General features: G+C 40.1%; 1 protein-coding gene across 3 annotated transcripts in view; it reads right to left on the bottom strand.

Moving 5' to 3' along the window:
• Positions 1-23,585, bottom strand: part of LOC116604031 (transport and Golgi organization protein 1 homolog) — a 24,840-nt gene extending 1,255 nt beyond the window's left edge. Inside the window, exons 1-28 of one of the 3 annotated variants that reach the window (XM_032365793.2) lie at positions 23,429-23,585; positions 20,576-20,709; positions 20,043-20,144; positions 16,597-18,871; positions 13,148-15,499; positions 11,585-11,743; positions 10,384-11,417; positions 10,042-10,149; positions 9,877-9,919; positions 9,277-9,386; positions 7,659-7,736; positions 7,030-7,140; positions 6,415-6,465; positions 5,779-5,883; positions 5,520-5,551; positions 5,128-5,218; positions 4,835-4,916; positions 4,487-4,536; positions 4,166-4,256; positions 3,525-3,765; positions 3,206-3,266; positions 3,085-3,120; positions 2,891-2,958; positions 2,301-2,380; positions 1,833-1,863; positions 1,530-1,582; positions 1,126-1,271; positions 289-822 (exon numbers count right to left, since the gene is read on the bottom strand). In XM_032365793.2, the coding sequence (XP_032221684.2) occupies positions 289-822; positions 1,126-1,271; positions 1,530-1,582; positions 1,833-1,863; positions 2,301-2,380; positions 2,891-2,958; positions 3,085-3,120; positions 3,206-3,266; positions 3,525-3,765; positions 4,166-4,256; positions 4,487-4,536; positions 4,835-4,916; positions 5,128-5,218; positions 5,520-5,551; positions 5,779-5,883; positions 6,415-6,465; positions 7,030-7,140; positions 7,659-7,736; positions 9,277-9,386; positions 9,877-9,919; positions 10,042-10,149; positions 10,384-11,417; positions 11,585-11,743; positions 13,148-15,499; positions 16,597-18,871; positions 20,043-20,144; positions 20,576-20,709; positions 23,429-23,537 (8,367 nt within the window). In that variant the 5' untranslated portion in view covers positions 23,538-23,585. The remainder of the gene's footprint in view (positions 1-288; positions 823-1,125; positions 1,272-1,529; positions 1,583-1,832; positions 1,864-2,300; positions 2,381-2,890; positions 2,959-3,084; positions 3,121-3,205; positions 3,267-3,524; positions 3,766-4,165; positions 4,257-4,486; positions 4,537-4,834; positions 4,917-5,127; positions 5,219-5,519; positions 5,552-5,778; positions 5,884-6,414; positions 6,466-7,029; positions 7,141-7,658; positions 7,737-9,276; positions 9,387-9,876; positions 9,920-10,041; positions 10,150-10,383; positions 11,418-11,584; positions 11,744-13,147; positions 15,500-16,596; positions 18,872-20,042; positions 20,145-20,575; positions 20,710-23,428) is intronic. The other 2 variants (XM_032365794.2, XM_032365795.2) reach the window with 2 other exon arrangements.
• Between the last annotated feature and the right edge of the window lie 351 nt (positions 23,586-23,936).

Here is a 23,936-nt window from a genome sequence, read left to right on the forward strand (position 1 = left end):
GGTTTATTCTGAACATTGAAAACTTGTGACTATTTTGAAAAATATAATCATTCATACAATAGTTCATACTCTTATATTATTATATATGAAGTATACAAAAATTCAAGTGTATGTTGTTTGTCTCTGACATGTACATCTCATTTGCTTTGAATTTTTCGGCAATTAAATATCCGTTGCAGAAGTGGGAACTATCGAAATAAAATGCAATAGATCGACTAGTATTTGAGAACAAGGCTGGTAGGGTAAAAAAAAAATGCAATGAGGTGATTAGTCAAAGCGTTGACGTACTTCTCCATTTCGAAGAGCATGTGGATGTCTGCCGAGATTGTCGTCTGCGGGAGTGCTGGCGGATGAGGGCTGCTTCCTCAAGTTAAGGGGGCTGCTAAGGAAGCTGTGGGGTGAAGCGGGTCCTCGGTCGCCGCGGGAGGTGTTAGCGTACCCATCTTCCCTGATGGGAGGGGTACCACGAATGTCCCGTGGGGGTGGTCCCCGACTGTCACGTCCATCCCTTGGGAGTGGTCCTCTGGGTTCTCTCTCCATGGGACGGGATTCCCGCTCATCTCTAATGGGGGTACCTCGGCTGTCGCGTCCATCGCGTGGGGGTGGGGGTCCACGGCTGTCACGTCCATCCCGTGGGAGTGGTAGTCCTCGGATGTCACGCCCATCCCGAGAAGGTGGCAGTCCTCGGATGTCACGTCCATCCCGAGGAGGTGGTGGACCTCGGCTGTCACGCTCATCTCGTGGGGGCGGTGGGTAGTCTCGTTCGGGTCCGTTTAGATGTTCGCGTTCGGGTGAACGTGAGGTGGATCGTCGTCTGCGCATCTGTGGATTGAAAAAGTAAATTTAAAAAATTGCAATTTCTAGGAAGTAATACGAGTAGTATATAGTAGTATATACGAGATGTGGTCGAATGTTACTGGGCGTGTCCCCAAGCTCTTTTTATTCCCATGGTATCACAGTCGCAGTAAAGTAACATTCTAAGATAGTGTGAGGCGTAAATCGTGTGGCATTAATCAGTCTGTTAACTCAATGAACTTTTCTTGTCCCTGTGGTGTCGCATTGTCCCACATTATGTAAGGTTATCCGGACATGTTGGGCGGTACACAGTCTTACTGGACTACTTACAATTGGCGGCGGAGGTGGTAGCGGTGGTCCGTATCTTCCGGGTAGTGGTGGAGGGGGCATTCCAGGAAGCATTCCAGGGGGTGGTGGTCCAAATCGTGGCGGAGGAATAGGTCCGTATCCAGGCAGGAATGGTGGTATGGGTGGACCTGTGGAAGGCATGCAAGCCAATAATAAGCTTATAGATGGTATAACTAGAAAAACTACAGGCGAGTACAGGAAAATTAGGTAGTCCAAGTAGGCGTGGTAAAAATAGGATAATAAATCACGCATAATGTTTCGAGCCTGGCACTTCACGAAAACGCTTAACACGTCTCCACGAATTTCAGTATGCATTAGCATAAAAGTTCAAAGCTCTGTTGTTTTATTGACCTAGCTTTAGACGTTTAGAGCATGTTATGGCTTACCCTTCATCATAGGCGGCGGGACGAGAGGTACAGGGCTGTTATGGTCTGGAGGTCTGGCAAAGGAGAAGAGATACAGGCATTAGTCAATTATGTATCATAAGTGAACGGCTGACTTACTTTGAGATGCTACATCGTTCTATTCATGTCAGGGGCGTATCAGGGGTTCCCCAAAGGGGAGGTGTAACCATCCCGAGAGGAGGGCGGGGGTGGGGGGTGGAACGGGTGGTATTTTTTCATGTAATGTCCCATATACATGTGTAATCTTAAAAGGTAGTATTTAAACTACGACTGGAAACCTCTTACCCGGCTTTTGCTGGTGTCTCTGCTCCGTCCGCTAAAACACAAACAAAATCGACAAAATCAAACACAACTAGTCGGATATGAAAGGACGGTCCGTTCGAACACAAACAGTGCAGTTTTGAATTCCACTGTAACTGCCATAGACAGTAAGGATAAGCACAAGCATAAGGTAGTTATTCGCGTTCGAGTTATTGGGGTTATCTAAATTTGTGGTCTAATCTGTTAAACCAGGGCCGTAGCAGGGGGTAGGGCACTGGGGGCACGTGCACCCCCAATATCTAAAAAAATATTTATAAGGAAATGACCAGTAGAGACGTGGCTGGGCCCCCATTGTTTTCTTCATGTTTCTGTATCGTACCCCCCCCCCCCCCCCATAATTTGAAGCCTGCTACGGCTATGTAAACACAAACATAACCATCAAAACTAGACTTATGGGCATGGTCATAGTGGAAATCAGTGAACAACACTTACTGCTCTCGGAGGAGTTTCCACTGAGGGATGAGCCGGGTCTGTTCTTCTCCTTCTCCTTTTCCTTCTCAGAGATATATAACCTGCCAAGATGAATCAACAATGTCAATTTTCATTGTCTATTTATAAACACCACATACATATACACAACAGTAAATCACTTAATCACATTTTTTTCTTCTGTCTTGTTTCTTCCTCGTATTTTTAAATGGTAGGAAAAAAAAGTCTAGTTATGTATAATGTATGTGAAACGATGTCAGGTAAAAAGACTGTCACATGAAAATGGTGTTACAAGCAAAGATGTTTGTAAGAAAAGTACCATGTACAAAAAAGTGTCATGTACAAACGATATCACGTGAAAAGAGTGTCAAGTACAAACGATATCACGTGAAAATAGTGTCAGGTGAAAAAAATGCCACGTGGTGCACTCTTGACAATGGTGTCACGCGCAAGGATGTTATGCAAAAACAGTGCCATGTACGAACGAGTTTCCTGTGAGTGTTATTTGAAGAATTTACGTACAGTGCATGTTATAGAGGTCACATGCATAAAGTTGTTGCGTGACAAGTGCGTCATATCACGTGTAAACTTGCCTGCGCCTATAAGCATCGTTCTGTCGCCTCAACTCCTCCACTTCACGCTCAGCGGCACGGAGCTTCATCTGGACAAACGATTAAGGAGGTCAACAATTAGCAGGTTTCAACAAACCATGGAAACCAAGCCCTTGGGAAAGAAATAAACTGCCAGCAGTTTCCAACTAAAGGTGTCCGACACGGTCTCTACTCACCCAGTTGTTATGCGCTCGAAGCTCGACATCTGCGACCTGTAAAGAAATCATGTGACGTGTGAAAATGTTATACGGGAGAAATGTAATTAGAGAAATCAGGTTTTTGTTAGACTTGGCTTACCTGCGATCTAAAGCTTTCCTGAAGTTTACCGATTTCACTCTTTAATTCAGCGTACTGTTGGCTGTCGAGAAAGCAAACAAACAATCGATCATATAACCTGTCAATCAATCAATCATATTACTGTTATCTATACTCCTCGTGGCAGACAGGGCCCTCACGTCTTCACTCCACCCCTATCAACCTCTCTCACCCCTCCTCGCCCATCCAGTCTCGCCTCCCCTTTTTTTTCAAACTCTTAGGTCATAACACCGTACAGCGCTTTATCCACTCCCTGTCCGTTTCCCTCGTGTACCATCTCTCTCTAGTGTTCTACACTCACCGGTATTTAGCAAGGTCATCCACAGCAGTTGAGGCTTTGCTGAGCTGGTTTTGCAGCTGGTTTTCGCTCGCCAGTCGTGCAGACTCCTCGGCTGTGAGTTTTCGGTGCAGCTCACTCTCTGTGTCCTTGAAGTACTTGCGGAGTGCCGCGAGCTCGATGTCTTTGTCGCGGTGTTCAATCTTAGCCTTCTCCTCGCTTGTCCTTGCCTCGAACAGCTCATGTTCAGCAGTGTGAAGTTTGTCTAGGGAAAGTAAAGAAATGAGGACCAACTATCCAGACTTGCAGCAATTGGCTGAATTACTATAAGTCCGAGGTCTTACCAGACAGCATAAACCCATTTTCGGGCACCAAGGTCGTCAAGGTCAGCGTCTTCTCTCCCGCCCCCTTCCCCCTCCCCCTCAGCCGGTTTGTTCTCGCCCCTGTGACCTCAACGCCCTGTTTTTCCCCAGGATATCAACCACACTGTGTTGCTATTTGGATGATGGAGGAAGTGTTAATACCCTTCGGTTATGCCTCCAGTTACAGACGCTGGACATGTGCTCAATCTTCTACAATGCTTCTTTAACGTCCACAATTGGTTGGTGGTTGGATAGGTGTACAAGACGGGAATCTATCTTGTACATATGCGTTGCGATATTTACCTTGGAGTTCCTCTTTCAGGTTCATGGTCTCTTCTAGCTGTGCTTTCAGTCGCTCTGTCTCCTCACGAAGGATCTTTGCCTCGGTCTTGAGCTATAAAACAACAACTTTAGTTCTAGCCCATAAAACCAAATAAGACACTGGGCTAGACTTTTATCTGGCGAGAAAAGGATAACGTGCAAGAGCAGAAATATATAGGTAGCCAATAAAATAAGTGTTCAAGGATAATAAATTGCATTTGTAATGTTCCAGGAAGTAGAAATACATAGAAGTACACGAGGAGCAGGACTGGGCAAGGTACAATGATTGACAGGTTTCACTACCTTAGATGAGTCCAGCATGCTTTTCAATTTCTCCTCTTTGGTCTTTTCCTCTGCAAATGACAGAAAACTTATCAGACGCAAGAGATGAATACCCAGACCTATGTGGTGAATTATTTCAGGTTTGTGCAGAAGTAATTTGTCTGGAGGTTAGCTAGGAAATTGAGAAAATTGAAAACGGCACAAAATGAAGTAATATGTGGTCATGAAGCAATAATTCATCCAGGTTTCAATGCAGCTTTATTCACAGGCAGTCGGAGGACAGTACTGGTATTTTAGAATTCTCATTAAGATTGACTTTGACATAATACCGCAGGGTCTAGACCCTGAATTGACATTGATTAGACATACCTGCTTCCTCACTGGCTGGCTCATCTGACTCATCATCAACACCAGTAGTTCCCTTCAGCTGCAAAAGACAGTCTTGGAGAACCTGAGAATCACGTGGTATAGGTTAGTGATGATCTCTAACTTGCAAAACCTGTTTTACATCATTTGTATTCAACCATTTTTAATGTTCTGGTCCTTTTTTTTACCCCTCCAGACGGTGGTTCATACAATGATGAAAAAAAAAACTCTTGAGACGTAGAACAGCAGATTAAATACAGTTAAAGCAAGTATGCTGCAAAGTGCCAAAGACTAACCTCAACTTCATTGCACTTAAACTCATACTGCTCCTGGAGCTGGCTGTGGCGTAGGTCATGGTCGTCCAGGTTTCGCTGAAGGGCTTCGTGCCTGATTAACAAAGAAACATGTTAGAAACATTTGAGACACAGATGGATTTTCATCTGACAGACAAACACTACTTGACAAGGGTCGATATCTAAAACTTTCAAAAGAGGAAGCATGGGTGACACATACAACATCAAAAAATAATTCCTCATTGGGGTAGGATTGGGGGGCACCAGAAAGCCCCCTCTCCCATTGTCTCTCTACAGTTTATCTTCATACTGTAGTTCCTCACCAATTAATTTGGCAATTAATAATTTAAAAAAAAAGTAAACACAAGAAACACAGATGAAAAGGAAATGCTTACTTCTCATTCCACTGCTTGACTTGTGCAGAAAGCTGTTATTGGATGAAAAAGGCGAGAAAACGAATAAGTTAATGAATGAGTGCTGCTGTTACCAAGCTTTTTCGTATCCTTGAACCATACTCTACCCTGTCTACTGCTTTGATTGGCACCCCTACCAAGTTACCCCCCCCCCCCCTCTCCCACTTTACCTCACTGATTTTCCCCTGTGCTGTGATATTTGTCTGTGTGTATGGCTAGTGAAAAGATATTTATTACAGACCTCTTCAATGCTCTCATCTCGACTGGTAACATCAGTCTTCAGGGAGGTGATTTGATCATTTAACTCAGCGAGTGCTTGCTCCTTTTGAAGCATATCATGACCCAGCTAAAACAAACAGAAGACAGTTTGTATGTATATATGCACAAGTATATATACAGTACACAGGGTGTGTATCACCTGTAGAAGTTATTAAAATGTGCCATTGACATAAAAAGCACACTGAAATAATGTAACAATATTACAAAAACTTTGCATCAAAAATGGATAATATCAACCAAATAGGACAATCAAAAAACAGAAAATACAAAACAGGGCTTGTACTTCCACTTGGCCTAAAAAATAATTCTTTCGTTTTTGTTTTTTTGTTTTTTTTTTAAAATGAGAAAATCTGAGGTTCTTTGCTGTGATTTGCATGCCTGTGTACCCCCCCCCCCCCCCTTTCCTCAGCAAATCCTGGCTATTTACACATAGCTGATGAAAGAAATGAACAGCTATTTTTTTATGGCTATTTCAAAGTTTCAAAATGTTATCTCCTCCACTGCTGTTATTGATGCTATTTGTGCACGTAAGCAAGACTATTGGTTCCTGCCCAGTAATGGCTACATCCCAGGTTTGTACAAGACAAAAGCTGGCTACCTGAGCAATCTCCTCCTTCTTAGCTTGAATGAGCTCACCAAGCCGAGCCTCCTACAACCAAAGGTCAAAACAAAGGTCATGGTTGGAAAACAGATTTACACAAGGAAGACGTCAGTGATTTCAATTGTGATTTACAAAAAAGATGTTGGTTTTTATAATATAGTGATTTACAAGAAAATATATTGGTTATTACAATAGTGATTTAAAAGAAAAGATGTTGGTAATTATAATAGTGATTTACAATAAATATTTTTATTATAATACAGTGATAAAATATAGTGATTTACAAGAAAAGATGATGTTCATTATAATATTGATTTACAAGAAAAGATGTTGTTTATTATAATAGTGATTTACAATAAATATTTTTATTATAATACAGTGATAAAATATAGTGATTTACAAGAAAAGATGATGTTCATTATAATATTGATTTACAAGAAAAGATGTTGTTTATTATAATAGTGATTTACAAGAAAAAATGTTGTTTATATTTTAACAAGAAAAGATGTTGGTAATAAAAATTTGTGATTTACAAGAAAATGTATTGTTAATTATAATGATTTATCATATGGGTTCTTTAGGAATTATTTTGTCCATAGTAGGGAAACTCACAGTGTCTGCATGGCGGTCAATTTCCTCATCCTTCTGCTCTAGCTGACGAGCTTGTGTCATTAGCTCCTCCTTTAGGATGTCAAGAGCTGACGCCCTACTGTCATGTTCCGCCTGTCAATTAAAACAGACACAAATGCTACACTTATTTCTTTGGAATAGGCAAGGTCAGTTTTTTTTGTTTTTTTGTTTTGTTGTAGTGCAATGCTAACAAAATTGTATTTCTACCCTGGTTATTCCCTCTTTTATCTTGTTTCTTTGTTTTTTTTTTTTACTTCCATTCCAATTCTGATTTATCCGATTCTCCTGTATCTAAATTGTTTAATTCCATTCAACTCAACTAAAGGATTAACCAATAAGGATTAGCCAATATGTTGTAATGCAATGCTAACAAAATTGTATTTCTACCCTGGTTATTCCCCCTCTTATCTTGTTTCTTTGTTTTTTTTACTTTCATTCCAATTCTGATTTATTCGACACCCTATCTCTAAATTATTTAATTCCATTCAACTCAACTAAAGGATTAACCAATATGTCAATGCCACACTCGATAAAACCCAAAAGAGCTCACCCTGGTTACTATGAATGCTGGTACAAAGTTCCTATTATGTCTAAGTTTGCACTGGTCTCACCTGCAGCTCTTTATGTTTCTTTATTAGCTGCTCCAGACTCTTTTTGGCAATGATGTTTGCTTCCTCCAAGTTGTGTTGCTGAGATAACAACATTTGTGTCAATGAAGGCATTATTTTAGGATTGAACTATGTATCCTAATTCTGTTTTTTTTTTTACGATTACACAATCCAAAGTCCCAGCAGCTTCTTTGACTGACATTTTATTGTAAATGAGTCATGTGATCTGTCTGAGCCCATCAAACACTGATCACTTACACCTTTTGTTTCACCAAAATTTATTCCATTTTCATGTCTTTTGCATTTATACCTACTGTGTAATATGACAGTACCATGACCACATTATATGCAAAAAGGAATAAAGAGGTAGTTAGTCTACCCACTTCCTCTTACGTATCTCATCCTAGCTTGAAGCAGTACTCAATTATCTGTTCAGTGGTATGCCCCCCCCCCTGAACTTCCATAACCCTCCCTGGCTAAGGCCTGGAATGGGGGAGGAACGAAACTGGCCCACCCTACCTTAGCATAAGCTGTCTAATGTTTCCAACCTTAGCATGGGCTGTCTAACTCTCCCTACCTGGGCAAGGGATGACTCTCCCTACCAAGATGGGGACTATTTAACTCTCCCTACCTGGGCAGGGACTATCTAACTCTGCCTACCTGGGTGATGGCTGTCTAACTCTTCCTACCTGGACAGGGACTGCTTAACTCTCCCTACCTGAGCATGGGCTGTCTAACTCTCCCTACCTGGGCAAGGGATGACTCTCCCTACCAAGATGGGGACTATTTAACTCTCCCTACCTGGGCAGGGACTACCTAACTCTGCCTACCTGAGCAAGGGCTGTCTAACTCTCCCTACCTGGACAGGGACTATCTAACTCTTGCCTACCTGGGTGATGGCTGTCTAACTCTCCCTACCTGGACAGGGACTGCTTAACTCTCCCTACCTGAGCAAGGGCTGTCTAGCTCTCCCTACCTGGGCAGGGACTATCTAACTCTGCCTACCTGGGTGATGGCTGTCTAGCTCTCCCTACCTGGACAGGGACTGCTTAACTCTTCCTACCTGAGCAAGGGCTGTCTAGCTCTCCCTACCTGGACAGGGACTATCTAACTCTGCCAACCTGGGTGATGGCTGTCTAACTCTCCCTACCTGGACAGGGACTGCTTAACTCTCCCTACCTGAGCAAGGGCTGTCTAGCTCTCCCTACCTGGACAGGGACTATCTAACTCTGCCTACCTGAGCAAGGGCTGTCTAGCTCTCCCTACCTGGACAGGGACTATCTAACTCTGCCTACCTGGGTGATGGCTGTCTTACTCTCCCTACCTGGACAGGGACTGCTTAACTCTCCCTACCTGAGCAAGGGCTGTCTAGCTCTCCCTACCTGGGTGTTGGCTGTCCAACTCTTCCTACCTGGGTGTTGGCTGTCTAACCTCGGTAGAGACTATCTAGCTCTCCCTACCTTGGTGTGGACTAACTGTCCTTGACTCAGCAAGGGCTGTCTAGCTCTCCCTACCTGGGTGTTGGCTGTCTAACCTCGGTAGAGACTATCTACCTCTCCCTACCTTGCTGTGGACTATGTAACTTTCCTTGACTCAGCAAGGGCTGTCTAGCTCTCCCTACCTGGACATGGGCTGTGCTCTCCTTAGCCTGCAGGTCCTTGATATCAGCAGCAAGGCCATCCCTCTCTTCCTCAAGAATCCGTATGCGTGCTTCAAATGTCTTCAGCACATCTACACAAAAATAATTTTTTTTATAATTAACTTTTCCCTTGTGGTCACGCTGTGGCAACTTGGGCCTGAAGGGCCCAGGACTGCTGGGATGTTAGAGCAAAAGGACATGAATGATTTCTAAATGCTTGAGTACTTTTTTATTCCTACAACACTATTGTTCAGACTGCAAACAACAGAAGTGTCACAGGCAACCCTGAACTAAACTAATTGAATGCATGTGTGCTTACCAGAAAAGGGTTAACTAAGTTTCTTGCTTAGGGTTTACTAAAAAATATGAAGTTATTTTATATTATCTCTCTTTTTTTCCCTCTCTTTAGAGTAATTATTAATAGCTACATTTAGCCATTTTCCAATGACTGTACAGTGACATGAAAACGCTCTCCAAGAATAACCTGTTATTTCTCCTGCTGTAAGTACTGCAGGTATGTTCTGTGCATAAATGTATCGTGGGAATTAGAAAAATGATACTAACTACAGGAAGACCACTAACCTCGAGGGCTAGGACCACTTGCTTCAGGCCGAGACCTTCTGATCTGTAAAAGGAAATGACAAACCATATTCAAAGAGATGGATAATCAGCAAAAATAGTAGGCAGGAATTACAGCACTCTTTAGTGATTCAACCAAAATCTGTCTATTTGTTCAAAATATCTTACCACACAAGACCAGATGAGGTAAAGGGCGCCAAACATGCCGCTGAGCAGGGTAGTGGCAATAACAATGGGCGGTGCACTGCCAAGGTCAGTACACACTGCGTCAAATGCCTACAAAACATAACATTCTGGTTCAATATCAATTGACAAAATCACTTATTAAATCAAACAATCTAAATGTAGAAAATACTGGATTGTACTACAAATACAAATCTTTTTCAACAGCTTTCCAATTATCATTCCTACTGTTAATGAACACCTGTTTGCCACACTGACACATTTTTTGTATTCTACCGGATGTTTATACAGTGCTTTCGATTGACTGTGTGAATATCGAAGACTGACCTGTTCAAAGCCAAAGATCTCAATGAATTTTCTCAGGAATCCCTTGACAGGCTGCCAGAAGAGGATGATCCTTAGAGCAGAATCTTCATGGAACTGCTTGAACTTCTTCAGAAATCCAGAGCTCTTTGTCTTTCCCTCATCGCCAGTTTCATTTCCATCACCCTCTTCTCGCATGATCTTGGCCTGCTCTGTAGGGTTAGACCCAGCATCTGATGGGTAATTGACATCCTGGGAATACCTTCCATTAACTACACCAGAATGGCATGACCCACTCTTGGCATCACAGTCCCCTTTGGGGCTGCCTTCCTTTGGGGCTGCTGTTGGCTTTTCTTGTGTTGGAGGTGTCTGTGATGGAGCTGCTGTTGGTGGCAGGTTGATGACGGGTGGAGATGGTGTTGTAATGGGAACCTTTGTTGGATCTACTTCAGGAGCTTTAACTTCTGGAAGTGGATTCACTTTCTCCTTGTCAACAGGGACTCTGGGGTCATAGACTGGCTCCATTTCTATGTTAACAGTTGGAATGACTACTACCGACTGTGTCCTACTCTCCATAACAGAAGTTGTTGTACTATCAACAGCCAAGGCTGTAGCTGTTGGTGTGGTAGACTGTGTAGTTTGAGATGACTGCTGTGTCTGTGTGCTCTCACTTGCAGAAGACGTACCCTGTAATTGTGGTGTATTGGTCACACTAGGAGTTCCTTTCAGCTCAGTGTCTGAAGAGGCACCTGGTGACTGCTTTCCAGGAAGGAGTTTTTCATTGGTTGTTTCACTTGAAGCGGACTGTCTGGATGGTTGTCCTGGACTGCCCGGCTTACCTTCTGGTGCCGATGGTGCAGGGTTTTGAGTCAGCTTTCTCTCGTCTGGTCTGACAGTAGGAGGAAGTCCACCAGTTGGTAGAGGTAGGTCCCTTTTCTCGGGCTCTTGCTGGGGTTTGGTGGGAACTGGGGTTGGGCTGCTCACGGGTGTCTTAGTAGGAGTGGTCATGTGAGTCTTTCGTCGCCGAGGTCGGTGCTGATCATGTTTGTGATGATCATCTGGATTATAAAAAATATGAAAAATGGAACAGCTATGTAGAAAAAAACAGGGGAAAAGAGATATTCATGACCATCAAAACAAAGTCACAGATCACCATTACTAGTAAAAACAACCATAGGGAAAGAAAGATGTTTACTCATTATTCCTTCATATACATTATGAATACCTGGGGGGCTTGGAGCAAAGAAGCACTTGACAGCATTAGGATTGTCATCACTGTAACAACATCCTTCGTCATGGCACTCTTGCTCTGTAAGGCCCTCTCCACAGCTCTTGCGATGTTTAGTCTCCAGCGAGAGGCACAGCTCCTGATTCAGGTGATACTCTGAACAGTAGAATATCAGTAATTACTACATGGATATTGCAATAGCCAATCAGAAAATGAGCTGTCTGGAAAACCTAGTGCAATTAAATTTAAAAGATGATGTGATTAAGTGTTTTCTTTTTTCAATAAAAACAGAAAATTGACTGATTCTAAATATATGGTCATCAGGGAAAAAATAAAAGTTGAATACATTTCTTAAAGACAATAACATAGCACTATAATTCACAATGCTTGGCATAATACAGTTTATTGTATTTATTATTTATTTATCAATGTTTTCATTTGCTGATCATAATAGTTTAGGTGCCAACACAGGGGAAAAAACAAATATCCCAACACCACACACCCACAATATTAACATGAAAACAAGGTACAACTACTACCCACCAAACATAGAGCTCCAACACCAACCTAACATTAAGACCTGGCTAAACATGCAAAATTGTTAGTCAGATTCACAAGCTTGTGTTTAGCCACTGACAAACATGGCATCCAATAATTTCTTCTGATTGTTGAGCTAGATCAGTATTTTTCATCAAATATTTGTGTGGCATGTACCCCTATGTCTGTTTAAATAGTCCTCAAACAAAACATGACACACTGCATGCTTTAACCAGAGCTCCGAATTTCCAAAACCCAACTTTGACCTTTTGTTAATAAGAGGAAGTACTGACTTATCACGTTTTATGGTGTAATGTTTTTTTTTATCTAGCCACCTTCTCTCATGTTGTAGCATGTTTTTACTGTAAGTTTAGCCAAGCCTTTGTAGTCCTAGCATAACAACACCCCTCTGCCCAACACCACAGATACTGTACCATGACACTCATATATCAATACAACAGTGTAGCAAAAACAAGCCATATATCAAGCAGCACGAGGCATATTTATGAGTATTTATTATGTAAATTATTGTGAAGATGAAAAGTGATTTTGTGGTTAGTGGTTAGCCATGAAAAATGTGGACATTGTTACATCAGTGGCATAATACTCTGTCTAACTAAACTACTTGAAGACTGTTCTAAAAGACAAGTGTTAGGACTACAAACAAAATACCATAAGATGGTGATCACCAAACTACAGTCAAAAGTGGGACAACAAAAAATACAATAAGTTAAAGATTGATCATTTGCTAAAACATTTTATCTAAGCGACTACTATTCTGTCAAATCAAAATAGTTAAAAGGCTTTGCCATTATAATTATTGCTTAATTTTGTCATTAGCTTTTAAGGTTATTATTTAATTCTGTCATAAGCCATTAGAAATATTACTTAATTCTGAGATTATTCTGAGCCATAAGAACTTTCAATTATTTCTTTCACTAGCCTTAAGTATTATTACTTAATTCGTATTCTGTTAAAGCAAAATAGTCGATAAAAGGCTTAGCCATTAGCGTTATTACTTACCCATGCCTCCATTGGGCCTCTTTCTAGCCTTCAACCCTTTCTTAGGCATCACTGATGGTCTTTCTTTCACAGCAGCTTTCATGTGGGGTATCTTTCTCTTCACTTGGTGATTCTGAGAGATTTGTTTTCCATTCTTGACATGGTTCATCTTAACATCCTTGTCCTGGTTACTTGCGGCATCCCGAATCTTAACAGACTGCTTGGAGGGATGAACATCAACACTGCCTCTTTCTTGCCCTGATGATGTCTCAAGCTTTCTAAATTTAACTGCAGAGCTCTGGATGTCTTGGGCAGCCATTGCTTCAAGCTTAGCCTTAAGAGCAAGTTCAACAGCTTTTTCTTCATCCATTTTCTCTTTCTTCAATTGCTCTTCTCGATTCTTCTCCTCTGCAATCTTCTGCAGTCTGCGCTCTACTTCTTCATCTATACGTTTCTGTCTTTCTATCTGCTTTCTCTTTTCTTCCGCCTTGCGTTCGGCTTCTTTCCTTCTTTGGATCAGAAGATCAGCTTCTTTATTGAGAGCCTCAATTCGTTCACGTTCTTCCCTGAGAATTTGGAGTCTCTCCTTGACACGTTGTTCTTCTTCTTCCTGCTGCCTCCAAGCAGCCTGCTTCTGCCTTATCTCCTCCTGTTTCTTACGAGCTGCTTCAATTGCTTTCTGGGACTCCTCCACTGCTGCCTTCCTCTTTGCTTCTTCTTTCTCTATTTTACCCATAGCATTTGTTATTTCTTCTTCTTGTAGCTTACTTGTAGCTTTTTGTTCTGCTTTATCTACAGCTGGTTTTAATTCTTGTTTTTTTTCTAATCCAGTTAGATCCTTAGCCTGGTTTGATCTTTCTGGTTCTTTAAATACCTTGACCTGCTGTTTTCTTACTGTACTTTGTAAGTTATCATTTTTGGTTGTAGACAATATTTGACTTGAATCTTTAGTCTTTGATGGATCAATCACAATATCAAAATCAGATGGTTTCTTGTCCACAATTTCCACTGTCTTTTTTGTGGTTGCTTGACTGGAATTTTGTTGATTAGTTCCTGTAGCTGAGAGCTTTGAATTTCCAGGCAATCCAGACGACTGTCCAGATATTAGCCCTTGTTTGTTCTGATAACTTGATGGTAGTGGCACCTCCTTGCCGTGTAGAACTCCAGGCTTATCAACTGGAGGTTTTTGCCCATCCTCTGAAGGTACTTGTTGCCCTGAAGGTGTTGTCCATAATTTTTCATTCACAATTTCCATAGACTCGTCCAGATCTTTATTCCCTCTAGTTAATGAATCAGTGGACTTTTTTTCCTTAATCAGACTGTCCTGCTCTTCTTTAGCAGTAGTGCCCTGCAATGCTTTCTTGGTAGCATCTGAGTATGAAGTCTTGGGTGATGAGAACTTATCTGGAAGGATGATAGGCTCGACTTCTTCTTCATCATCATCCTCGTCATCATCATCATAATCCTCTTCACCATCTTCTTCATTAGAATCTAAAGGAAATGTATTCAGACTGCTACCAGAATTATTTTCACTAGTAGCTTTATCTGACTGGACCTTAGCAGTCTCATTCCTGTCTGATCCCTTGTCAGGAACCTTGGAGGACATATCTGCATTTGCATAGATGCTGCTGTCTTGTTTTACTGATTTGTCAGAAGACATTTTATCAGTATTATCACTGCCAGAGCTCTTATCAGAGGAATCTGAAAAAGACCCCTTTGTAACTTTTATGTTGTCCTGAACATTAGCTTTGAGTGTTTTTTCTAAAGTCTCATCACTCACTTCACTATTAGAGTTCTTATCAAGATGACCTGATGGCTCATCAGTGCCTCTGCCATCACTATTTGCACTGGGGTCCCTTTCTAGTTGTTCTAGGAACCTGTCGGCCATTTTACTGCCAGTGTCCCCATCAACTGCAGCTTTGGAGATCTGGTACAGCTTCCTTTTTTCCTCAATTTTGATCTTAAAGGTGGCATCCTTACTAAGGCCACGTATGCCACGTGCGTCTTCCTCTGAAAACTGTACCTCGTCCAGCTCATCAAGAGCATTATTGACATCACTAGAGGTTGTCACTTGCTTCCATTGTTGCTGGCTATCAGCATTAGTTGCTCTTTCTTGATCTTCACTAGGAGTCCGAACCAATGGAACAAATGTTTGAGAAGATTTGGTTTTATCTTTTTTAAGTTCATTACCAAATTCCTCCATTAAGACATTATCCTCCTCCTCCTCAATATTGCCCGAAGGGCTTGTCCTTATGTACTTTCCTGACTCAAACTTTGGCAAAGTTTTTTCATTACTGCCACTTGTGAAGGACTTCTCAACATCTTCATTGTCCCATAGAGCATCCTCTAGGTCTGCTACTTTTCCAACACCATCTATTCCAAAAGAAATTAAAACTAAGGAAGGTTAAACACTGAAATTGATTTTTGACCAATTGTCTGCCTGCAATCACTGACATTATCTATTCTACACTGATCTCTATAAAACTGGGATGTCAATATCTGAAGGGCTTAGTATCTTGAGGAAATAGCTAATTTGTAATGTCTTCATTGATGCCTCTAAGTTGCCTAATGAAAAGCCTGATTTCTCCATTTTGTGGTGTCATGCTTGAAATGCAATGGATTGAGCATGGAATATGATGCTAAACGGTGATAAAAAGAACATATATATATGAGTGATCAATGGTGCAACATGCATGACATTATTCACAGTGATGCATTATAAGGGTACTCTAAGGTGGTTATGCAGTGTTTATCATTTGGTGATAAACATGAATTAATTTTTTTAATATGCATATTGTGACAATAAATATCATGCAATTGAAGTAATAAGCCCATCAATAATACCATCCACAAAATACCTTCAACTTATACCATTTCTTCATCCAAACCATGTTGCTAACAAACCATCAACCAAGTCCCAAAAAAATCACAGATATAATAGCTGCAATAATTTTATTCAAGTTATTTTATTACTTGTGCATAGGTGCAATTACAATGTCTAAGTAAGTCATTACTTCATACGTAGTTATTGATAGATTTATAAATTTGCTAACAAAAATCAAATAAGAATCAGGGTAAAAAAACAAGATTAACAATTTGACCATCAATTTAGCAAAATCAACATTACAATTTGTGGGCACAAATTATTTATTATGACATTCATCAGGGCTCAATATTAACATCTTTGCTAACTTGCCCAAGCTCAAATGATAACAAAATTAAGACCAGAAAGAAAATATTTTTGAGACCTAGGGAAGCTTGGAGTGGTCTTTCTTTTTTCTTTATTTCAAGCTTAAAATGTGGTTACCTTGGGAGAGAGTCTAAGTGTTAAAATCGAACCCTGTTTATAAAGTACTATTGAGTGTTTCAATCAAAATTGCTCAGCTTTGCAGTTTATGGTTATCTTGCTTAAAAATGTTTTTAACAACAATGTTTAATATCAAATCCAACATCAAACATGCAGCAAGTACCTTCTTGATGGGTGTGGCCAGGCTGCTCCCCTGCCGAGGTCACATCTTCATCACCTACAGACTCTGCACCTTTCTCCTGAGTGGTATTTGTAGATGGAAGACTTGATTCTCCAGCAGGAAAAGTTTCTGCAACATTCTCTGAAGAGGAAGGCTTTTTTGATTCCAGACTACTTTCATCAGACAAACCACTATTCTTATCTGCAATAATAGGGTTTTCTACTTGTGAAGAAATCACAATATCCAACTTGTCTTTGACATCACTATCTGAAGAGGGAGCTTTGCTCAAGTCATTATTTTCAGCTGAGCTTTCTTGTTTACCATGAGCACTAGCTTCTACTACAGAAGGAGTTTCTGATTCATTTGGTTTGTCTTTTGCATCTAAAGACTTGGTTGGTTCCTGGTTACTGTTTTCAGATGAATCGCTTTGTTTATCATCAGAGCTGCTTTCTACAACAGAAGGAGCGTCATCTAACTTGTGTTTGTCATCACTCTTAGGAGAGGAATGTCTGCTTGGCTCTTCATTACCAATTTGAGAAGAATCAACTTGTTTATCATCAGAACCAGTAGGTACCACAGGAGTTTTACCATCATGTGTCTTGTCTTCAATAACATTGGCTGAAGGACTTTCATTTTCGGTATCCTCATCTTTTCTATTCTCATCTTTGCTTTCATCTGGTTCACTTACCTGGGAAACCAGTACATCCTTTGAAGGGTTTTCTTGTAATACAGCCTCAACCGGTTTAACAGGTTCTGCTTCTTTCAAGACCTCTGGTATCTGACTTTCACTAGATTTTGGTAGATCTATCTTCACAGGCTCTCCAATAGTGGTTGAAGAGCCTGTTTCATCTACTAATTTCTCTTCATTCTCAGGCATGTAACCATCACCTTGACCCAGTCTGGCTTGATCAGAGTTTTCTCCTGAAACTAGTTGGTCAGGTTCAGCAGGATCTATAACTTGCTTCTCAGACTGTCCATATTTTGGCTCCTCCCTCTTACCTGCGCCATCATCAGGTGGAACTGATTGATCAGGTTTGACAGGATTTTCATCTGATTTTTCAGATGATTGATCTTTTTTCTCCACCTCTTCTGTTTCTCTGTTAACATCAGGTGAATCCTGTTTGTCTTGATAAGATCCCTCTTGGTCAGATTTTACAGGCTCTTCCATACCCTTTTCAGGTGACTGATTTTTTGGTCTCTCATCCTCTGGATCACCAGCAGGTTTGTCTACATCTGTGGGATGATCATTATCTGGTGAACCTGACTGGTCACGACTTGTTGGCACTTCCTCTTGTACTTGTGATGGTTGATTTGAAGGTTTGTCAGCATTCGCAAAAGTGTTTCTATCAACTGAATCAGGTTTATCATGAACGGGAGTATCTTGGGAAACCTGTTCTTTAGGTTCTACAGCTTGCTCTGAAGGTTGTATAATACTTGATTGATCTTCAACCTTACCTGAGCTATCTGGTGATGCCTTGTTCCCATCTTGCTCTGACTCTTCATTCATATGGGTTTTATCTTTGTTATTATCAGAGCGGTTTGAATTATCATGCACATCTTGTTCCTTAATTTCTAAAGAATCCCTAGAAGCTTCTTGTTTCTCGATGTGATTTCCTAAAGTAGATTGATTTGCCTCTTTATTTTTGCTGGATTCTTCAACATCGCTATCAATATTGTGTTCTTGGGAATTTTCGTTGAAATTTGAATTTTCTTCATCATTAGATTTTGTTTCTAAACTGTTTTTATGAGTTTCTGTCTCAATTGAATTTGTATTAAGACTATTTCTAACTATATTTTCCCTAATTGAACCAGTAACAACACCTTCTACCTCTCGATTTTGATCATTTTGATCAGCCCCACTTGCAGAACTGCTTTGCAGATTCTTCTCCAAGTTGGTAACACTTTCCTTTTCCCCTCCCTCCTCTTTCTTATCCTCGCTAATGCTAGATTTATCTACATTCTCTTGGTTGATCTGCTTTTCATTTGTAACATCCTCCTCGGCACCATTGTCATCACCATCATCCTCTTCCCCGACAGGCACTTTAAATAGGTTGGACAAGGAGTCCATTATACCAGACATGGTGCCTGATTTATCCTCAGGGGCCTCACCTTTTGATGACGCTATATTTGTATCTTTTTTACTATCTGAGCTTTTTACATTGCTCTCTTGGGATTCAGTTCGCTCTTCTTCCGAGCTTTCACCAGCTTTGTCTGGTGGATCTGTTAACTTTTCTGCTGGCTCTTTACTTGGGCTAGATGAATCTTGAGACACTGTTGTCTGAAAAAGTAGGAAAAACAAGTGTCAGTTCCCATAGTTTTTTATAGTGTTCTTTATTACTTGTCTTAAAAGATGTTTTGTCCTACAGTTATATAGACTTTTATTTATTTTTTCAGGATCCATTATCCATCAAATTGCAGGCACTCTGACTATTTTAAACAATTATATCACATAAAGTTACTGTTAGTATGCATCTTGCATTGTCGAATAAGAAAAAAGGGTAAGTTATGTGTGCTATAATCCTTGCGTTCGGTCTAACTATAGTATTTGTGGGGTAGGAGAGGCACTTTATAGAAAGGGGCATTTGCTACATATTTTACACCTTTAGGGTATATTAATTAAAAGTAGGACACTTATTGGAAGCTGGCTGCTTCAAAGAGTATTAAAGAATGATAACCACCCACCTCTTTGTTATTGTTATAGATTAAAAATACAACATCGCAAGGAAACTTCAAAATAACAATATACAAATGAAGTCTGATATGTTATTGACAATATTTTATTGAAAATATATGTTGGTTACTCGCTTAAATACGCCGATGGAAATGGATTCTTTGAGTAACTCAGCATTGAGCGGGAGCATAAAATGGTGGCATGATTGGCCGTCTTTAATGGTCTTTGTGCTAAAAAGCCATGTGAACTTGCAGATTCAATTAGATGTCCAGTATAGTGCTTCAAATGAAGATTTAACTTTTGTCCTTTTGATTTATAAAGTAAAAGTCTAGGACTACATCCAACAATCTACTTAAATTTCACTCATGAAATGTAATCTTTCAGTGTTCTTCCCAAAGTCAACATTTGCATGTTCATAATTAATGTAACGTTTCATTGTTCACATGGAGACTACTAAATTAACAGTTTTGCTTCTTAAACAGCCTTTGTCAACTGCCATTTTGTCATCCTAGCAAAATACCAAGTGTGAAAAAGAATTCATTTCCATTGGAAGATTTGGCGAAGCCATTGCAATATTTTCAATTGAATTTGGTAAATAATGTATCAAAATTTATTTTTAAAAGGTTATTTCGAGATTTTAATACATGTGCCTTGCAAGATTAAATTAAAACCAACAAAGGTATGACTGACAAGGGCAGTTTAAGTTCATATCATCAATTTACATTGCTATTTATATGGATAATAAATAATTCTTGAGTTTCATTCTTATTTCACTTACCGCATCATCTGTAACAACATATTTTGGAGATGCCTCGTAAACTATGTACTCTGATACCAGCTCTTTTGGGAAGAATCCACCTTCACCATCAGGGCTATCAATCTGAATGAAGATCATATAAAAAGTTAGACATAGAAGTCTTTTTGCCTCAGGTGAAATGTTATTCTCAAACATCATACTGACGCCATTATTACTGCCTCTAGTTATCTACTTTTAGATACAGTAGTTTGCTTCTAGTTATCTGAAAATGTTGCTTCTTTTTATTGTTTCCAGTTTTTGCAAACACCAGAGTATCTAGTGACATCTGCAGCCATATAAATTTGGAGTATTTTTATTTTCTTGTAATGTAAATTTCGCTGTATACAAAAACATAATTTGATACATGATTAACAATGATAACTGTTGTTCAAAAATACTTACAACAGCAAGAGTAACAACAAGAGCATTAAACATGAAAACGAAAATTAACATCAGTTGGCAAAGTGGGAAATGTTAAACTAGGTATTTGTATGATTTAATAAACAATTACTCACCTCCCCATACCAGAGCTCGGGATCTTTCCCTGGCTCTTTTGAATATACATAAAGAGTATCACCCTCTTTTAAAGAGAGCAGACCCTTTTTATTCGCATCGAAATTCTTCAAAGCCTTGGCCAATGAGATCGGTTCTGAAAAACATTAGATTGTGTTACTGTTGAGTGCATCATGCTTCAATAGATATACTATGAAAACAAAAACAAAGTAAAAAAAGAAATAAACACTAAAACAGGACCTATCACCTTGTGACAATATGTGACGACTCTCGTGAAAACGTACCTTAGAGCTTTTCAATTCCGCAAATTAACCTGCGAAATGGGCGCAAGAGTTCTGCAAAACAGGCGCGAGCATTCCGCGAAATAAGCGCAAGCATTCCGTTTTCAGCGAGATAGGCATGAGTGTTCCGCGAGATAGGCGTGAGCGTTCCGCGAGTCAGGCGCGAGCTTTTGCAAAACGGGTCGCGAGCACATAACGTAACAATCAGCAAAAGGGCTGAATCTTTCGATTTTCAAAGTCGGTGAAACGCGATAGACATCTACTGAGGTCTATACGTTAGAAAAAGCCTCTCTTAGGATAGAAGTAAACACAATAATGCAAGTATTTGAGTTTGGTTTCGTTGAGATCTCGAGTGCTAGCAAGGGAATCGAACGGCAAAGTCGCTACGATGCTACATCAAGACAATAGCGCTATAACCAATCCCCTCTTGAGGGATAGCTTGATATCGACTCCGAAAGTTTGACATCAGTCCGAAGATGTTTCGCTCGAAGCCTTGGTTGGTTCGCTAGAAGCCATGGTTTAAATGTATAGAATCATAAATAAAATTCGAGAGCGAGTACGATCTGTGAATGTTTGTCAAGGTGCTTGGATACTCTTCTAAAAAAGCCATAACAACACAAATTCTAGATAAAACCGTTGCTCCGTGCTGCGTAAAAAAAATCGTCCTTTCAAAAAATCGGAGCTGACTAAGGATCAACTTGCTGGTCGCTATTCCGTGTTGTTTATAAGATACAACCCGCGAGTTGTGTTTAGCAAGTCGCGAGACTTCCCGTTGTCAAGGCGCGAGCATTCCGAGAGATAGGCGGGAGCTTTCCGTTATTTAGGCGCGAGCGTTCCACGAGCTTTCCGTTATTAAGGCGCGAGCATTCCAAGAGAAAAGCACGAGAAGGCTGGGAGCTTTCCGCGAAACGGGCGCGAGTTTGGCCAAACTCGCGGAAAACACTAAGGTACGTTTTCGCGTGAGTCGTCACATATTCATACCTTTCAATAGGCTTATTTTCCAAACAAAAAAAACAGCACTTAATATTTTTAGACTTTAAGTCATACTAATGGCATCCATTATCTTAATCATTAAAAATAAAAACACCGAACACAACTATTTGGATATTTACAACCACTGTAAGCATTAATACAACATTATTCAACAGCTGTTTATATAAAAAAATATCATGAAATCAATTTCAATTATACAGTTTAGCCTCGATGGCTAGCTGTGTAAGCAGGGCTTTTTTCACGTTTCCTTTTCTTTCTCGATCCGGATGAACAAATTTGTAATATGCGAAACACATCTCAAAAGTCCTAGAGGCAAGTTCTTGAGCATATCCCTAGCTAACACGACATCTTTTTGACAAGTTTATGCAGTTTAAGGATTATAGCAAAGAGAATTCTTCCTTTGCCAAAACAAAAACATGGCTCGGTACTCCGTCTCTATATATCGTTATTAATCTTTCTTTCTTTCAATTTTTAAGCTGGGGATTGTTGGAATACTGCAACAACTAAATCAAGATTGCCTGAGGAAGCTGATACCTAGTGCAGGATAAAATGCTGAATCTCCATAAGTATCCACAAAGATTTCCACATACAAAAACTTCCAGAATTTAAAAAAAAAATTAAAGCCTGAGACAGACAGCCTAGGCCTAATAATTAAACCCCCCTCTGCCCCCCCCCAAAATGATGTTTCCCCCTGACGACATCTGGTTTGGGTGCTTTAACATATTTTGTACACTTGAATAGAACTATTTACATTGTCTATAATACTAGAACTGCAAAAAGTATTTAACAATTTAGTTTTATCCACATAAACTCCAGATCTATTTGTTATTAACATTAGGAGAATAACAAAAACAAGAGTTTCTCGTTGAGTTGAGGAAAATTCATACAATTGTGGAAATAACAATTACTCTTAAACAATACTTGCTTCTCAAGTACTTTACGGATTTGAATTGCAAGTGCTACCTCTTTTAATTTTCATGTGAAGTACAACACTAAAATTGACCTTTAAACAAAGTAAAAATAGTATCAGTTTTGAATACGTCAACCGAACAAATATCTTTAGAATAATTTTTCCTCAATTGTCAGAATCATAGAATCACTATAGCGTCACCCGCGCCAGACAGTAGAATTATTTCCGTTCTGTAAATGCTATTACAGATGGAAAGCCTTTGAAAGGGGCAAATTTGATGAAATAGGGCAATTTGGAAATTTAATTAGAGATTAGGGGGAATCTAGAACACCTGAATTAGAATGTTGCTGTTCTCCCAAAAAATTAGAACTGTATCGGTTGATGACATCACATTCGCGCGTGCTAAATTTACAAATTTCTCAGCTCAGACGAGAAGCCAAAAAAAACCTTTTATTTTATTTATATGAGACAACCATGGCAGGAATTTTCTTTGCGTTATCTCAGCACAGGCTTGGGTCCTCGAGGGTTTAGAATGAGTTAACTTTTCAATATTGTTGTTTCAAAAGAGGGACGTGGACCTAAGTCCTAGGCTTACGCCGGCGAATCTAAACCACGGAAATTACCCATAAAAACAAGCCAACCCAAGCAAAACCCTTTGTATAAGTACTCACCATTACATAACTGATCTCTACACAGCCTTGCTTCGGATATAGAATGCGTTATAAGAACGGTGGAAAGAAAGAACAGAGCAAAACATGCTAAGTTCGATCTCGCCACCATCTTGCATTCTGCTTGTGCCAAGTGTACGCATGCGCGGAAGTATTGTTACGTCGGTGACGTGTCGTTTAGAACTCGACATTAGAACACTGTGCTATGGTAACATAGTTTTCGCCAGGGGAATTCTAATGCTTGTTCTAACTTTAACGTCCCCACTCCGGAAATGATAATTCTCTATTCATTTTTTTATCTAATACTTGCTAGCGCAGGCTTTAAAGTAATTATTTTCGAGGCACGGTGGGTGTACACTTTTCCTTTCGAGGGCTTCCTGAGTAGTGGAGTCTAAAACTTTTCTACTCTCTAAAAGACTAAGGTATTGAATGAATTTCAAAAGATTGAAGGGTAAAAAAAGGCTTACTTACGCAGGAATAGACTAGAGCGTTGGTTAGCATGGCAGTAGAA

The sequence above is a fragment of the Nematostella vectensis genome, chromosome 7 (assembly GCF_932526225.1).
Source record: "Nematostella vectensis chromosome 7, jaNemVect1.1, whole genome shotgun sequence".
Classification (NCBI taxonomy): Eukaryota; Metazoa; Cnidaria; class Anthozoa; order Actiniaria; family Edwardsiidae; genus Nematostella; species Nematostella vectensis.